The sequence below is a fragment of the Paramisgurnus dabryanus genome, chromosome 8 (genome assembly GCF_030506205.2).
Source record: "Paramisgurnus dabryanus chromosome 8, PD_genome_1.1, whole genome shotgun sequence".
In the NCBI taxonomy this organism is placed as follows: Eukaryota; Metazoa; Chordata; class Actinopteri; order Cypriniformes; family Cobitidae; genus Paramisgurnus; species Paramisgurnus dabryanus.
The window spans coordinates 24,107,979-24,126,589 of NC_133344.1; the positions used below are offsets into that span (position 1 = coordinate 24,107,979).

The following is an 18,611-nucleotide window of genomic DNA, read 5'->3' on the forward strand; positions in this document are numbered from 1 at the left end:
AAACTATAGGTGTTCTATTTTTTTCTTACAGCAAAACACAGTAAGAATTTTATTAAATATTATCCCAGCTCTTTTCAGCTTTATAAAGTGTACATCAGAGTGCTTTAGAGACAGGCATTTTAATATACTTCAATTTTGAAAAAACATAAAAAGCTCATCTTTACAGATGAATACAAATTCTATGAATTTCGAAGTGCGTTTACTAGAAATATATAAAGCCAAACTTTGACTTAAAACTTTATAAAAGTCGTGTTCATCTGTGAAAAAACACGTAAATGTCAAACTTTTGTTAAACACAAATCTTATTTTTGCGATAATCCAAATATGGGTTTTTCTGCAAGGAACAGCTAACTTCCAGGTTAAGCTGCAATTTTTTAAAGAGGTTAATTTCAAAATGTTGGGAACATGGATTTACGTTTTTGCATACACAAACACCATAAAATACTCTTCTTTAAAAATCTTTATATATTTACAATGTAATGACACATGTCAGAGGTCATCTTACTGACTCGATATAACTTCAGTCTCATATACACGAGAGACTAAATTTAGAGTTGGACAATTAGATTTATACACAAATGAACTTCACAACTAAGGTCGCAGAGGCTCTAAAACTATAAACGAACGGTTACAGATGAAAACTAGAACGGTCAAAGATCCTGCTAGTAAATCCTACAAAGGTCTTTTGCACATGTATGCATCTCTGCATAAAGTTGCCTAAGGTGCAAAAACTGCAGAAAAAAGAACAATACATTCTTATAACAAAATAAAATATTCTGAGTAAATACACTGTTCAAAGTACATAAAAACTTGTACGAACACAAAAGTATACAGGCTGTGTTGTTGTCGGGGTTCAGGGGAATCTTTAAACATCTGCTCCTCAGGAAAAAGGTTTTGCATACAAAAAAAATGGTAGAAATGTAAATGTGCAAACACTGTTCGTAAATCCCAGACCTCAAAATACCTCGGTACCAATTTAAAGTTCTTTTCCCTTAAGTTCAACTCTTTATTGTCCATTGGTTTTTAAGAGTAAGGGTTATGATACAGACTTCGACTGTACCACTGGGATTTGGTGGAGTTTAATTGTCTGTATTTCAACCACTTCAGTCTCTTCTTGGATAGCGGTGGAGGGCGTCTCTTCCTTCTTAGGCTGGTTGTTAGAAAACTCTGTGATGCTGAACAGAAACTGCATGCAGCCCACTTTGATGCAGCTGCTATGGTGGAGTAACGCTGTGCCCTCCCATCCCGCGCCGCTGCCCCCTATCAGACTGGAGCTGCTGGCTTTGCAGCTGCAGGGTGACTTCGGTCCTCCTTGAGCCTGACTGCTCATCATAGCACCAGCAGGCATCAGCACCGTTTCAGCACAAACCTCCCCCAGCGGTTTCTTTGACCTATTACCTTCTGCAGATTTTAAGTGCATTAAGACAAATGTACTATAGCATTACAAAAGCAATATTTTGTGGTGATACTTACTAATGCTGTTTTGTACTTTGGACGCAAGCGCGCCGGGTGAAGAAATGTTTGGTTTGTCAGAGAAGTCGCACGAGTATAGCACATTATCTACAGTTGTCCCGTGCTCGCTGTAGTTTAAAAGCTCATAATGCTTGGTGTTCTGCAAAGTAATGTTGATAAACACATAAAGTAATGCTTTAATATTCTTTATTATTACACAAAATGATTTTATTTAATATCGGATTCAACTCACTTCATCATAAAAGATGCAGGCATGTTTCCCAGAAACATAATTACAATGACCATATTTTGTAAGGCACACATCCATATCAGCACCTGAATGACAAGACCCATTAGGTTTCACAGAATTTAAGTATTCAAAATGATACAATCTTTCTTCATCACAGGGCCAAACCGTACCTGTTCCTATGTACAGAGTCCTATAGCACATACTGACACCCGATCCCTTTCCTGTTAAAGGACACAGTACTGCTCGAGCTTGCACGTCCCTTTTCTGAACTGAAAAATAGCAAAAATGTATTGCATTATAAGCGAAGTAGGCATTAGCACTGTCTGAAACGAGCAGGAACAGTATGATGGAGTTTAAGCGCTATGCTCTTACTGTCAGGCTGAAGGGAGGGTTTGGGTAGATCGGCATTGACGGGAGAATTCCCACATTTACTGGAGGGTGAAAGTGTTTTGGGAGAAAGGAGCTGTTGGATTCTCTGCCAGGCCAGGAGTCTGATCAACTCCTCATCCAGCTTATTCAACTCCACTTCTACAACACACAAAAAAAACGAGCGAATGGTGATCACACTTACCTAAGTGTTTTTATTTGATAGCTTAAAGAGCAATTAGCAAACATTTTGGTGGTTCTGCGTCTGTTTCAGGTACATTAACGTACCTCCATCACCTTGAACCGCATTCTTGATGTAGCTATATAAGCTGCCTATAGAAGAGGGGAGCGCAGAACCATTTCCAGCAGACATTACATCAGGGTTAATTTTGCTCTCTGAAATGACAGATATAAGTAGGTTTAGATTAAGTTACATGGTACCATAAAGGGACCCTCCACTTCTTTTTAAAACATGCTCATTTCCAGCTCCCCTAGAGTTAAACATTTGATTTTTACCTTTTGGGAATCCATTCAGCTGATCCCGGGTTTGGCGGTACCACTTTTAGCATAGCTTAGCACAATCCATTGAATCTGATTAGACCATTAGCATCGCGCTAAAACTTAACCAAAGAGTTTCAATATTTTTTCTATTTAAAACTTGACTCTTCTGTAGTTACATCGTGTACTAAGACCAACAGAAAAATAAAAGTTGTGATTTTCTAGGCAGACATGGCTAGGAACTATACTCTCAAACTGGTATAATAATCAAGGACTTGGCTGCAGGAGGTGCAATGATATTACGTAGTGCCCGAAAATAGTCCCCATTGCCATTTAAATTTTCCGTCGGTCCTAGTACACGATGTAACCACAAAAGAGTCAAGTTTTAAATTGGAAAATATTGAAACTCTTTTGGCACGATGCTAATGGTCTAATCAAATTCAATGGATTATGCTAAGCTATGCTAAAAGTGGTAGCGCCAGACCTGGAGATCAGCTGAATGGATTCCAAAACTGTAAAAATCAAATATTTAACTATGGGGTAACTGTGGATATGAACTTTTTCATATTTTAAAAAAGTACAGTGTCCCTTTAAATTCAGATTAACGCATTAAAATGTATATATGAGGAGTGTTTACCTTTAGTTTGAGCTGTCAAGCTGCTGTTCAGCCCAGTGCAATTCCCTATAGCAGAGCCAAGGCTGGCAGATGAAGCATCTCTCTGCATACAGGAGCTGATGGGACTACTGCTCTCAGTCTTTATGTCTACATGATTGGGCAGGGCTGGTACTGAGAGTGGTGGGATTTGTGGTCCGGAGGGACCCCTGGGCGTCGCACAGGTTTGATCCTCACCCACCACTGGCCCATTCACTCTGCCAACGTCACCCCGACAAGGGCTTTCTTTACAGTCTTCAGGCTGTTTAGAGGGCAGCACAGGGGCCCCCTGGGGGCCAACCGGTGCGTCGCTGGAATGAATGCAGCCAGCAGGTAGTGGAGTATGAGAGCTGAGCTCCTGCGTCTCCATACACTCTTGAGTTTTTACGTCCACTGTATCCATTTGATTCGAGTCCCGGTGGGATGATGACGACATCTGCTTAGCAGATAAATGTTTCATAATACTGCACTGAAGTGCAATGACGTGACGAAGCCACTGTGGATAGAAAATAAATATATTATTTATATTAAAGCTTATATTTGACCCTGTCTCTGAAATCCAGGTAAAAGTCTTATAATCTAATTATGAGATAAGACACATCAAAGTTTGATTCACAATGATTACTCAGTCAATATTAAAGATTTCAAGGTTATATTTTCACAGAATGATCTTTTCATATGTAGGCTTCAAAAATAGAAATCAGATGGTTTACCTCCTCTTGTTCCTCTTCGCTAGATAGATGCTGGGTGGATGAATCATAGTCTTGCACCATGAAGCCATTCGGGAGCAGCTCTCCATTTCGAAGGCCCAGTTGATTCATCAACACAGGGGGGTTTTGGTAGTGACATTTAATGGCAACGGGGACCTGTGAAGACATCAGCGACAGACCCGTTATTCACAGCTGTTGTATTTGCAAAAGCATGTCTTTGAAAGAGAGATTATGATGTTCCTCTGACCTTCAATGTCTTCTTTTTGATGTGGCGAGCACCTCTGCGGTTGGGGTGGTTTTGGCGATGAACCCACCGCAGGAAGTCCACTTTTACAGCATGCTGGGATAGTCGGTCTTGAAACTGATCAAAGAGCTGGCAACGTGTACTGAGTGTCATATTCTTTTGGTTTAGCTGAAATGACAAGAAATGTACATATTGCATAAAATAACCATGATGAAGTTGTAAAGTTATATTACTTATGCGACAACTTTTATGTTTCAAATCACACTCATATAGCAGAGGTTGGTTCATATGGTTTCTGCAACATCATCTATGGTCGTCAGACAAAGAGCCTTACCACCATATGCTCGACGTGGTTAGGACACATCCATCTCCCAGCAGGCATGGCAGTGAGAGGAGGATCCAGGCAGTCCATGTGGAAGAGGAGCATGCAGTAATCACACTGGATCAGAGGAGCTACCCGGCAGCTCCTGTGGAGAAAGAAAAAAGACAAACCTGATGTGCAACCATAAACACCAACAGACCAAACTGGGTCTCATTGACAAAATCACTGTACTAATATATCTGTGCAACTATTACCTGCCACAGGTGAAGCAGACTTTCACCGGCAGAGGGACCAGCCCACTGGGATCCAGTTCATGTTGCGGCCTCTTGACATTTTTGCCGAACGCCTCCTCTTTCCTCCTGCGCTTACTGCTGCCTGTAGACACATGCACAAATAATGGAACCGGCACATTTTTCAACCCTCAATTGTGCACTGCGTGCGCAAGGTCTCACCAGGCAGTGAAGTGGTGCAGGTGAGCTCGGTGGGCAACTGAAACTGTGTGGGATTTCTTTCCATGGCTGCGGCGATCAGGAGCTGGAAAGGTTTCTTCAGGTGAGGCGTGGCGTTCTCGGGCTCAGAGCCCTGCACCTCCTCGTCGACGTCCATCAGGTCCTCGTCCACATCGTTGTGTTCCGACGGCGTGGGTGTCTCAGTGGAGGCGTTGGAGGTGGGCGTTCCCGGGCGGCTGCTCGCACGGCGCTCGAGAAGGCGGACCTGCGCAACGGCCAGCCTCAGACCTCCTGATGCGGCCGAAGGAAGGCCATCAAGACGCAGCGTGCCAAGCTCGAGCTCTGCTGCAGGGGAGGACGAGCGTTTGGATAGCTGCCGCTCTAACGTCCCATTCACATGCTCAGACTTCTGCTCACGCTTCTGGAAAGCAGAACAACAACAAACTCTAACTAAACTAAACATGTACAATGAAATGTTTCTTTCGTGTAAAGTTTTACACACAGAAAACATATCATTAAAAAATTTTTTGTCATTAAATCAGTGGTTTTCAAAAAAAATAAAAAAATAAAAAATTCATGAAACAAAATCTCAAACTTGGAATTTGGATTAAACCAAAAATATGAATTATACAATGTAGTGCTGTTGGTTAGTAGTAGCCTTGTTTGGGTCTGAGGTTTAATTACAATAAATGAAAATTTATTGTATTTTATTTTTAAATGTCATAAAAGTCTCACGTCACCAAGTTTGAGAACCACTGCATTAAAGCAAGTAAATATTCAACACTGACCTTTTTGCGGACACTGCAGCGATGACACATCCAGTCACCAGGGGGCAGCATTTCTCTGCTCAATGGTGGATTACTGTAAAGAGTCAAATATTTCATTTTTAACAATGAAAATAAATATCTATTTTACACATTTTATTTAACATGCCTGCACCGATACAAAAACCCAAAAGCTACATTTGGTCATGAAAAAACAGTGAAACCAACACTATATATATATATTTTCAGTGTGCTAAATGCAAGGAAAACTACACTGCTGTAATCACATAGTAACAGTTCATAACCCTTTATAAATCACGTACCAAATCCACAGGATTGCAACAGGCTCAACCACATGTGTTTTATTAAACTATTAAGGCGGTCTACATGAGTCCCAGAGTACTCAGAAAATTAGGAAATTTCCTTAAAAGGTGCCGAAGAACGCATTGAAATAATTTGTTAAATTGTATGCTGATATTTACATAACAGGTATGTGGTTTTTAAGATGCAAAATTTATCCAAAAAACGTTTTTACATGTCCATGTACAACCTTAGGATTTGCCCTTAGAATGAATTGGTGTAACTTTGCCTTATTTGGAAAATTCATGAATAATAATGTTAATTTAATGTTTGGGGTGTATGTCGCTACTGTAAGGTCACAGTTGGTGTTATGTTGAGATTGGCCTGTTTTTCAGCATGCACGAGGTTTACATAAGAATGATGAAACAATGATGTTTGAGGCTCACCGTATGCCATTACCATACAGTACTCTTATTATTCATCTATGCCTATTTAATAGTTTGTATATTTGTATATCTCATCAGTTTTAGAGAGAAAGTCATTCATTTAGTGTGAAGGGAAATAATGGTACAGAAGAACAGCAGTAAGAACTTGTGCCAAATGCATTACAGGAATCATTTACATTCCTTTAATGCAACCGGCAGACACTTTTATCCAAAGTGACTTGCAATGCATTCAATTGAGCAAACATTAAACAGACATGAAACAATATTGGGACGGGACTCCTCATAAAACAAACCAAGACATTCAAACGAAAAGCTGTGGTTTCAGGATGAGCTAAAAATACAGCTGCAGAATGAGGTGGGTGGTAAGCAGAAAATAAACCGTGGGCTCATGGAGAAGATTAACATTTGCCTAACCTTAAATTTGTCAGTAAATATGATGCATAATAAGCATGACAATGTTGTATAAAAAATGGAGCGAATGACTTTTTGAATGTCCATATAAATGCTGATAAAAGTTGCGTGAGGAAGTGGTGATGCTCGCGTGCACAAAACAACACGCCACGTTTGCAGTCATGCGATCCAATATGCAGAACATACAAGACAAGAAAAACACAATAAACATACCAGCACTGCAGATGAAAAGCTGCCGGACAGTGATCGCAGCAGAGGAGATCTCCTCCCTCACGACAGCTATCGCAGGTGTCGTGGTTTGTGGCTCGACCACCTCTTCGTGTCTCCCTTTCCGGTTTCCGTCGCTTCTCTCCATCCTCGGAGCGCGGAGGAGCAAGAAGCTGTTGAATTTGCTGCAACAGGTTGAAAAACATTTTAATGTGTATATAGTTACACGTTAGTCAAAAAACTGACTATAATGTCACTGGCATGTGGACAACTTCATATGCGATTTCATGTGTGAGAAGGTCATTAAACGTTCTTGCATGTCAGACATGCATTGAATCCAATCTTGTGAGCTTGTGAGAACTGTTCAGCTCATCTTACTACAATATTATTGATAAATAATCTTTCATTCGTCGTGTTCACCCTCCAACCCAGTAGCACTCAGAAACAGGCCCACTTGAGTTGGCGCTGATTCCAGAACTGTGAAAACTCACCACAGCCAGCAAATGATTTACACTATGCAACTTACATCCATTCTGAAACATCACAGTTAACGTTACACCACCCCATTTAAACATTTATTCTCTTGTATATGCAATTTCGTGTCGTTTAAAGCAGTGAATATGTGGCACAGCTGAAGGGCAGACAGGCTTACCTCCATTAGGCCCCCAGACGTGTCCAAATCGTACAGAATCTTTGGGGTCTCCATTTTGTCCCACATTCACACTGCTAACGTGCAGCATCAACACACACGAACCGTCAACACTGCTCGGATCTGTCCGATCCGATCGCCTCTACCTGCTGCCTTTATGTCGCGTTAAAGAATTTAAACGACACCGGTCAGCAATCTAAGAAATGCAGTGGCTGCTCGATCTTCAGCTAGCTAGCAGCTATCAGTATCAACAAACAAAAGCACACAGGTCACCAGAGATCTGATTTAAACCAGGATATCACCCAAAGCTCTGGTTTAAGTGCAAATATCGTTCCGGTTTTGAATTCAGGTCGCCGTGTAGTGCAAAATTAAAGCTTTCCTGTTGAATGCAAAGGCCTTAGCCCGCTAGCCTAGTAGCATCCTCTGCTTGGGCAGCAGCCGCCTGCAAAGATGCGTGCAAAAATCCACAGCTCTCTGTCCCCATCGCATAGCGACAAATAAAGCGCGTTCCGTCTCAAAACGTCTGCGGGATTGTTCTGCAGCTGTTAGTTCCTCATGTGCAAAAACACTCGTGGATTGTGTTCAAATGACAGCAGTAAAGAGCAAAGGTGTTGTTTTGAAGAGCCATTGCTAGTAGCTATGCTAACTGCCTGGCGTTACCCTCCTCTCTGGCTCCACTCAAGCGGGATGGAATGAAGTCTGCGCATGCGCATTGAGATGAAACGGGAGAGCGCTCCCTCTAGCGTTAGTCTGGCAGAACTACACAAAATATGTGAAGTTACAATATTTAGAATACAGTTCAAGCTCTTTGCTGATATCTTAAAACCTAACAGGTCATGTTTCCCTTACAAAAACAAACAATAAAGCAATTTGTTAAATAAATCCAACATTTAAGTTCGATGGGATATCATTTTTAATTGAACGTATGCTTTGACAATGGTGTAGTAAATAATTACAGTACAGTACAGTAAAGCAAAAATATGATTGTTTCAGAGTGAAGACTGTCAAGAGGTTCATTTAACACTGCTCTGAAAAGACTTTTAAACCATTCATACATGTGATGTTGGTTCTTAGCTTCCTTAAACTCTGATGTTCAGAGAGACAGTGAAACATTGAAACATACACCCACGATGCAAGTCATGTGTTTTTGGCAGCTTTTGCTAATTACACTAAAAGTGTTTTTTTATCAGTACAGACAACATTCATATGGAGAACAGGTACTTAATCGTCATAGATGATCCAGACTGTATCAAATAATAAACAATGATCTATTCTATAATAGATAAACCTCATATATACATACATTTAAGCCATATCTAATACAAATTTTATGTACATTCTTAGATATTTATAGATTAAGAGTGAAAGAGTCAATTGTTTTGTCATGTGTATAAAAACATACAAAAATAAACAAAACCAAAAAAATTTGAGCCAATTTATAAGGTGAACAGGGATGAATTACACATAGGCCTATTTCCTGTACATGTAGTTGAACTTTTGGCTTATATATCCAAAGCCAACATTTAGAGCAGGTAGACATCACTTATTGTACCCAGCAGTCTTAGTCTGACATTGTACACACACAGGCTGCTCAGGATTAAGGATAAGCTTGAGACAACCTTAAAGAAATAGGGAACCACTTCACATTGGGTACAGAACCATGTACACGTTCCCATGCACAGCACTAGATTTTGTAAAATTGTCAGATCTGCCAAGTCTTCTAATAAAACAATTTCATGATGCGTGTGAAATTAAAATAGTAATGAATAAGCTGTAACCCATGCATAAGTTGCTTACGATTTTTTTATTTAGTTGTACATTTGATTAATTTCATTAGGGCCACAAACATTTTTATTTATAATCCAGATGCTTTACTGCTGCCCTTGTATCATGAATTATTTTGGTTGTGAGATAGATAACACAATTGATAAAGTAAATAAATAAATCCATCAGTTTAGAGGGACATTAATCACTTTAATGACACAACTTGCCCGTTTTCATTCATTTGTAATTACTTATTGAATTTGGCTCGTTTCGGGTAAAAACTGTACAAGCAATTCTGCTAGGCCATGGCTATCGAAGCTCTACAAAAATAATATCATGTTGTCCGCAGTCTTCGCTTGTGAAAGTCCTCCGAAGCAAAGATGGTATTTACAGCAGATGGGAAAGGATGAGAAGGAAGGAAGATTAAGAGCAGAGGTGGCTACACAAGATGTGAGAGGAAATCTTCCACAAGGCAGAGAAAGGCTTGCGGTCCTCCATGCTAAATGACCATTGATTTATTTAAATGGAGACTTCATATTCTCTCGTATCCTGTAGAGCAAACAAACAAAAACACCAAATTATATAAATATACCTCATTTGTGACCCTGTACCACAAAACCAGTCATAAGTCACGGGTAAATTTGTAACAATACACTGTATGGGTCAAAATTATAGATTTTTTTTAATGCAAAAAATCATTAGGATATTATGTAAAGATCATGTTCCATGAAGAAATGTTGTAAATATCCTACCTTAAATATATCAAAAGTTTATTTTTGTGAGTGGACACAGTTTCTAATGACTTTATGTGAACAATTTTCTCAATATTGTGATTTTTTTGCAACCTCAGATTCCAGATTTTCTAATGCTGTATTCACACCAGCCGCGGTAGAGGCATCAAGCACGAGTGAGTTCAATGTTAAGTCAACATAAAGATGCGTTGAGGCATTTAGTGCGGCGTGATAGACACGATTCCGCCTCATTCTCGTGTCTAGCTCGCACAAATGTCGCGAACTGAGCGATGCCGCTAGGGTTGCCAACCGTTCTGTATAATACGGAATTGTCCCGTATTTGACACATAAAATTCTTGTTCCGTATTGAACAGATACGGAACGCACTTTGTTCCGTATTTTTTTGAAAATCAATTCAGTTCAAATACATGACAGACACATAGCTTCTAATATGTCAGACGATGAAGACCGCGCCATTTGCATAAGAAAACCCTGACGGTGTGGTAATTTCTCCCCCTGTTTGTCTATGATCAGTGTAGCCTTTTTAACATCTTGCAGCATCATCGGGGAATGCCCTTTTAATTGGTCGTTTCAGTCATTGTGATGTCACGTATCATAGCAATGATGACAACAAGTGACAAAAGCGGGAAATGTAAAAATTATTGCATCTGAGCAGCCGGCGAAAAAGAAACGAGCACAAAAATACAGAATTGAATGGGAAAATGACTACCCGTGGCTGGAATGAGTGAGGGACAATGAATACAAGGCCAATTGTACCATATGCCGTCGCGTTTATTCTGTTTGTCACGTCGGAGTGTGTGATATTAAGCAGCATGCATCAGGAGACAAGAGGAGCGAGAGGCTGCGGGCACAGGAGGGAGCAATGTCAAGGTTCCTTGTTTGTCAGACATCTCCAGATGCTCGTAATTATGTGGATTTTTAAGATAAATTAAAATAAAGTTTAATATAAGTAACTTTAAATAAAGTTGATAAGAAAGTGATTATATTAAAAGAGATAGTACAGGTTTAGCCTAACATTCCACATATATCTCCCCATTGTTCCCCCTCTGTTCCTGTGTCCCGCTCCCTCCCATCTCATAATGTGTCAATCATTTCTGATGAATCTTAATGAACAATTATAGATTTAGGTAGCTCAAGGTTAAAAAAAGGGTGGGGTCTTTGAAGAGGTTTCAGACGTATTATAAAACTTAACAAATCCATGGTTCATTATTGGCAAAATGATCATGATAGCCTTTATATTTCACATCTATGTGGTTTAGTCTTGTATACTGATTAGACATCCCAGGTAAAAAAAGTAGTATGCTTTAGATTAAAGTACATGAAGTATTAAACAAGTATGCTTCTACTTGTTGTGCTTTATTTAAAGAGTATTTAATATGTACTTTTTAAAAGTATACTTTTAATGTATGCACAAAATGTACTTAAACACAACTATAATTTGCGTTGCAATGCCTTTTTAAGTCTATTTCCATTAGAATGGCAATGCAATACAATTGTACTGTAAGTGTGCGCTTAATTGCTCAAGAATCTTGATTTTCAGTAGTGTGTTTTAGTGCACTTGAAGTTTTAAAAAAGTTGTTCCATTTTAGTATACCATTTACACTTGAAGTGTAGTCAAATAGATGTTAAGTTGAAGTTAATACATAATTGAATACACTTAACTATACTTGGATTTGACGAAAATAGTACAAATTGTATTAAATACACTTTTTTAAAGTATATTTTTTATATAATTATTTTTCACTTGGGATACTTTGCTATTCTATAAATATTTAGGCCTAAGAAGTTTATAATATATTCCCTATTTCCATTTCAGAAAGTTGGCAACCCTAGTTGCTGCGGAAAACGTGCAAGTGAAAAAAACGGAACTTTGGCAGAAAAATGCACTGCATTAACCAATCATGAGCTTGCTCTAGTAGTGACGTGATAACAGGAAGCGAGCAGAGTCGCAGAAGCCCCTCCCATGACACGAATTTCCACGTGAATGTCTCGATAACTAGAATTTCATGCGCGGCTTTTACGCGCGAATGAAGCTAGTACACTTATGCTAGGTACACATCAAAAGCGGGGCATCGCGTTACTCGGATTTAACTTTGTGTCATGCAAATTCTTCGCTCGAGTTGAATATTTTCAACTTGAGCGAAGACATGTTTGAGGCAAATAGCGCATGTTTTCACGACAAACGCGACACCCATATTGCATCGCTCCACGCGAGGACGCGTCTGATCACGTCTTTGCATTGACTTTGTATGTAATCTCAAGGCTTTGAACTGGTTCACGGAACAAAAACGAAAACCAGAAACTTTTGATGTTTTGCAAGGAACAGAAACGAAACCAGAAACTTTCGAAAAATAAATGTTCCGGAACAGAAACGTTTCTTTAAAATAATGGTAACCAGTTAATAACGTAATTTTTTCGTTCTTTGACAAGATTTCTGTGTAATACTCGATGAAGTTCACTTCCGGCTGTCGTTGACTCATCAGAGAAATGAGAAGCTTGCCACCAGCAAGTAGCCTACTCAAACCCAAGTGTCTAATGCTCAATCATAAGAGGGAAATATTGTAGGCTACTCAGTATCTCAAGATGTTTGTTTTTTACTAATTAGTGGTGTAACGGATCGCAGTTGATCCGTGATCTGTACAGATCACGACCCACGGTTCAGCTCGCATGCGATTCGCGGATTATTGCGCAAATTTAAAAAGGGTGAAAGGTGATAATTTGCACGTGTTTTAAAGGCTTGCAAATGATAACACTTAAGTGATTTTAAACCATTGAACCACTAAAAGACTCTAAAGTGAGCAATTTTCTGTACGCACATGCGGTTGAATGTGTCCGGTCCAACTCTCTTCAAAAATCAGAACTCTTGATGTATAAACTTCAGAGAGAGAGTTGCGCTGCTGTGTCTCATACTGTAGTCCATTCAAATACATTTGGTGAATAAAGCACTGAAAAACGTCATTTTCACTTTATGTGTGACTGTTTATGCTGCATCTTCTTCTCGAAGCGCCGTTTGGAATTCATCCTCCGTCTCTGTGTGTGTGCACATGTTTAAGTGCACTCAACAAATGTAGGCATGTCAGAATTACAGTTATGCCCCTTACATTATGTAGCCTTTTTAATGTTTGATGACAAGATAAAGACTTAAGGAAAATTACATAGACTAATCATTTAAGTTTAATGTCCTAATGATCAGCCTACTTATTTGTAAGTCCCACAGCTGACATGGAAGATTATTAACCGGTTCGGGAACTTTATTTTTTTGTTCTAATCGGTTCAGGAACATCAACTTTAGGGTTGAACCGAAAACCGGAAATGTTAAAATACTATTTCTGTTCGGAACGAATCAATTGGGAAAAAATTCTGGTTCAAAGCTTGAATCTACTTGCGCAAATCGTCTGGCGTGAACCCACAGTAATAGTTGTGTCTCGGCTAACCGTACATCAAAAGAAATTCAGATGATGTATAAATCTTTAAAAAATGACCGTTATGACTGACTTTGTGATGCAGGGTCACATTCATAAAGACAAAAAGGCAGTGAACAAACTTGTGTGAGGGTTGGGACATGTAACAAATCCAAGCTGTAACTTGATCTATAACTTAACAGACAGACACTGAGGATGGAGACAGCCTACACCAGTGTTTCAAACCTTCATGGCGTTGTCCATGTGATGCTATTCCAATATCAACTCTCCTTACAGGTTTTTTCTTTACAACAGAATCCTAGAGAGTACTTCTGGTGGCTGGTTTGAATCATAGGTCTCTGTACAAATCAAAAATACCATGCAACTTAAGCATGAAATTAACTTAAAAAATAATAATCAACAATGAAAACATGATGAAAGGTAACTTGATTGTTGGAAAAATAATGTGATTTTAAAAATAAATGACATTGTGATGACTGTGATAATCAATACTGAAGGCTTTTGATAATCAAATGAAGTGTATGGGTCACTGTATGCACTGCGGCATTATCCCTAAAACAAGTTTATCACACAAAATAATCCTAAAAATTACATTACGCAACACAAGAGGTGGAGATGACGGATAAAACAGATACAATTTTGTAAATGAACACAAAACAGTTATGAGAAAGCTACTCATGAGCTTCATGTGTACTTACTGAAACACTTAATGTACATGACTTTAGGGCTTTAGTGCAGACAAACAGTCACACATGAATACACACTGACACTCCCAGCTACACACTTTCATACAGTGAAACACAAACTGGGCCCTCAGGGCTAGAGGCTATTATTGAGCTGTTTAGTATATACAGGCAGTGAGTGCTTCTGGGACTGTGTTATGAGTGCTATACACCACAAAAAGGTCTGGAGAGACACTTGCACGGTACATAAGAGGTGCGAATAACCTGCAGACTACAGACCAGAAGCAGCAGGTTCAGGAAGAAATTTTTAGATGAGTTCACATGTTAATGACAGAAATACTCACCTCATTGTTCTTTAGGTATGCAGGAAGAAAGAGAGAAAAATAATGTGATTGAGCAACTTTACAAATGAGCAAAATGTCAGATTATAATCTTAAATGTGAGTTAAAGAACAGTTCACATAGAAATGTCAACATTTTGGCATTGTTTACTCTCAAAAGGAACTTTTAAGATGTTTCTTTTCCCTCAAACAAAGCTTTTGTGTGAAGTTGTCAACTGATATGGATTTTAATGGTTGATGGCAATGCAAGAAACCAATGAGGCCATACGTGACTGTGTAAAATTAATGTATACAATATTAGCTAAGCATTTTTATTTACCACAAGAAATCCGGAGGTCAGTTCAGACGTGCGTGGGTCTGATAATATAAGTAAACGAAAACAGGATTTTCATTGTTGTGTGAACTAACCCTTTAAGTTGAAAGTGAATACTAAACAATGAGCGCATGTGAAGCAGAGGCGATGATGCGCCAACAGAATCTGCAATGATGAGGTTAATATCTCACTTTCTCTTCTGCTTTCCGGCTCAGTGAAAATAAAAGCCTGTGAACAGTACACTAATGATGAGATGAAGAGATGATGAGGGTGTGGCTCTTCATTTCAACTCCAGAATGGCACTTTACAGCTAATTAGATAACAGAAATGAACCCGCAATATGGGAACACAGATGGTGTTCAAAGTGCAGATGTGACTTTACACCTGAGTACCTCTCAGTCCTGCCACCCAAATCACCATAAATAGATGTGATATGTGTGAGAAGATTCTATTACGGGTAATGAGGAGGATGTAGATTCATTTATAGAAATTGTCTGGCAGCCTCTCGGGGATCAAATACTGTACTTACCGCATTCTCATAAGTGGGGTTTTCGAAAGCCTCTCCTCGGATGTGATCATATTGTGGTGATGTTGACATGGATAGGCGTAGCGATTTCCCCTGCACCCTGAGATGAAACAGGCAACTATCAATTATTCATCTTCAGAGAAGTCAGAGAAGCGGTGTTTGAAATCATCATTCAGTGGGATCGCTATGTGCGTTCAATCTTTGATAGTTGTTTGTATTTGGCTTATGAAATGCTTTAAACAGCGAAACTTAAGTCTCGAAATCCAAATGAACAGAACGGGATAAACTCAGACGTGTCACCTGATCCACAAATGCACATCTCCTTTTTTGCATGCACAAATTATGATGTTTTTTCACATTTTTATTCACATGTATGTCTCCATTTGTACAAATTGATACACATTAATTTAAATTCTGAATTCACATATTCAAATCTCAAGACATTTGCTTATGGATAGTAAAAACATTTGTAACGTGCATCAAGTTCACAGATAAATGTGTAGGTAAGTCTAATTTCAACCCATAGATCACTTTTCATATTCAATAACCCCAAAATGTGTTTGGACACTTAAATGGGACATTTCACAAGACTTTTTTAAGATGTCCAATAAATCTTTGATGTCCTCGAAGTACATATGTGAAGTTTAAGCTCGCAATATCATTTGGATAATTTATTATACGTGTTAAAATTGACACTTTGTAGGTGTGAGCAAAAATGTGCCGTTTTTGGGTGTGTCCTTTAAAATGCAAATGAGCTGAACTCTGCACTAAACGGCAGTGTCGTGGTTGGATAGTGTAGATTAAGGGGCGGTATTATCCCCTTCTGACATCATAAGGGGGGACAAATTTCAATGACCAATTTTTCTGCATGCTTGCAGAGAATGGTTTACCAAAACTTAGTTACTGGATTGATCTTATTCACATTTTCCAGGTTGATAAAAGCACTGGGAACACAATTATAGCATTTAAACATGGAAAAAGTCAGATTTTCATGGTATGTCCCCTTTAAGATATATTCAAAATATCAAGGTACTTTATGAGCTGGTCCCAAAGTATTTTTAGTAAATGTATCCGGCAGGCCTATTCTATCATTCCGACAATTGTTTTGATATTCGCTATTTAATATTTGATAATGCATCAACATTCATGCTTTTTAAGTGGCTAAACACATTTAGGGGACGGTAGCAACTTACCTTGAAAAGTAGAAATATATTGACATGATGATAATAAGGATTACGGCCACTGGGATGAAGATGGAAACAGCCACACTTGCTCCCTCAATACTAAAGTCTGCGCTGGCCACTAAAAAGTCACACATTACAATATATACATAAACAGTTTGTTTAACATGTGTATGAGAATACCCAAAGTACAAAGGTTAAAAGTTCTTACCATCTATCCTGCGTTCATTTATGTACTCCAGTGTTCCAGCTGGGAGAAAAGGGAGAGCTTTAAACACACGAGAAAAGGCTGTTTGTCATACCAATTCTACAAAAAACAACATATGAACAACTAAACATCCACTACAAACAAGCTAGTAGCCTATACTATATGTATCATACACAATAAATACACTGGAGGACAGTACCTTTGCACACGGGGGGCGCGTGGCTCCATTTGGATGGGTGCCCGGGGACGCAACGGAGAGCAGGTTCACCCTGGAGCTCATATCCACTGAGACAGGAGAAGCGTACAGTCTCCCCTGCCTGATACACTTGTTTGTCTGAGCTCTGGATGCTGTAGGCAGGTCTGCCAGGGTTCCTACATGGCTCATACGTATCGGCTATAAAACAAATACACAGATGCATTCACAAATATGAATAAGCCATTGAATAAAAATAATGAAATTAAGGATACGTATTCTAAATTAATAGAAAATCATAATCTAGATTACACTATTGTGTGTACTCACCAATGCATTTAGGCAGTCTCTCACTCCATTTGGGGCCGGTGGAGTCGCGGTGGTAGCAGGAGAGGAGGCTGTTACCTGACAGCGAGTAGCCTTTGTTACAGATGTACTGTACGGTAGAGCCAACGATGAGACGCGGCCCTGACATCACCCTGCGACTGTGCTCCACTGTGCCTGGGTCTGGACATGACAGAACTGGCCCAGCCAAAACAAACAATCACACATTATTGTTCATCCTCTTGAATTGTTATACAAGATCTGTCTTGTTTGGTCTCTACAGTGATGCCAATTGATATTTTGTTATTTAGGCATACTTTAGATCAGGAATGGGCAACTTCGGTCCTGGAGGGCAGAGTTTAGCTCCAACTTGCCTCAGCACACCTGCCTAAAAGTTTCTAGTATGGCCCTGTCCCAAATGGCGCACTTCATGTGGACTTTTGGTCTCGTGGCCTTAAATTGCGCATGCTTGTTTAGTCTACGAGTCCGTAGGGTGTCCCATATGTCATTTTCATGCTCCGAAGTGTGCTCATCAGCGCCCCCTTTGCACCCTTGATGTGGTCTTCGGCAAAGTCCGCACTGCAGCAGGCTTCGTGCACTTTACCAACCCAGAAATCCTTGCGAAAGAGCAATCAGACAAATAAGACAACGAAAGGGAGGTGACCCTCAAGTCTGTTCCAAATTACGACTCCGTTGCACCCACGTGGACTCGCATAAAGGGTCCCTAAAGTCTGCACTACATGATGTTATCAAATTGTGGACTCTGAGGAGGACCACAAGTCCGGAGTGTGATATTTGGGACAGGGCCTATGCATACAGTAGTAAGACCTTAATTGGCTGATTCAGGTTTGTTTAATTATAGTTGGAGCTAAACTCTGCAGGACACCGGCCATCCAGGACTAAAGTTGCCCATCCCTGCTTTAGATATTTGAGTAATTTAAAGGGTTGGTTCACTTCAAATTGAAAATGTTGTCATCATTTACTCACTTTCATGTTGTTACAAACCTCTATACATTTCTTTGTTAAGATGAACACAAGAGAAGATATTTTAAGGAATGTTTGTACCCAAACCGATCATGAGCCCCATTCACTTCCATAATAGGATTACTTGAAGAATACAAATCAATTTATACAGGTTTGTTATGACATAACAGTAAGTATTCGATGACAGAATTTTAATTTTTG

General features: G+C 39.4%; 2 protein-coding genes across 7 annotated transcripts in view; both read right to left on the reverse strand.

Moving 5' to 3' along the window:
* Positions 1–55: 55 nt before the first annotated feature.
* Positions 56–8,470, reverse strand: phf12b (PHD finger protein 12b). The gene is made up of 15 exons (XM_065281127.1): positions 7,724–8,470; positions 7,078–7,256; positions 5,732–5,804; positions 4,947–5,364; positions 4,749–4,869; positions 4,507–4,639; positions 4,176–4,340; positions 3,932–4,084; positions 3,204–3,714; positions 2,357–2,464; positions 2,075–2,230; positions 1,873–1,971; positions 1,706–1,788; positions 1,474–1,612; positions 56–1,401 (listed from the first exon to the last, which is right to left on the reverse strand). The coding sequence occupies exons 1-15, from the start codon at positions 7,787–7,789 to the stop codon at positions 1,037–1,039; spliced, it is 2,769 nt and encodes a 922-aa protein (XP_065137199.1). The 5' UTR covers positions 7,790–8,470; the 3' UTR covers positions 56–1,036.
* Positions 8,471–9,505: 1,035 nt separating this feature from the next.
* sez6b (seizure related 6 homolog b) overlaps positions 9,506–18,611 on the reverse strand; it is a 236,344-nt gene continuing 227,238 nt past the window's right edge. For 2 of the 6 annotated variants that reach the window (XM_065281126.2, XM_065281121.1), the window contains exons 12-18: positions 17,433–17,624; positions 17,109–17,303; positions 16,913–16,969; positions 16,714–16,822; positions 15,524–15,620; positions 13,884–13,996; positions 9,506–10,033 (exon numbers count right to left, since the gene is read on the reverse strand). In XM_065281126.2, the coding sequence (XP_065137198.1) occupies positions 13,919–13,996; positions 15,524–15,620; positions 16,714–16,822; positions 16,913–16,969; positions 17,109–17,303; positions 17,433–17,624 (728 nt within the window). In that variant the 3' untranslated portion in view covers positions 9,506–10,033; positions 13,884–13,918. Of the gene's footprint in view, positions 10,034–13,883; positions 13,997–14,030; positions 14,695–15,523; positions 15,621–16,713; positions 16,823–16,912; positions 16,970–17,108; positions 17,304–17,432; positions 17,625–18,611 lie in introns of those variants that run through there. The other 4 variants (XM_065281122.2, XM_065281125.2, XM_065281124.1 and 1 more) reach the window with 4 other exon arrangements.

Coding starts and splice junctions, on each gene's coding strand:
- phf12b (XM_065281127.1), bottom strand. CDS start 7,789: ATGTGGGACAAAATGGAGACCCCAAAGATTCTGTACGATTTGGACACG. Junction 4,085..4,175: donor TCAAAAAGAAGACATTGAAG/GTCAGAGGAACA, acceptor ATGTCTTCACAG/GTCCCCGTTGCCATTAAATG. Junction 3,715..3,931: donor GCGAAGAGGAACAAGAGGAG/GTAAACCATCTG, acceptor TTCTATCCACAG/TGGCTTCGTCACGTCATTGC.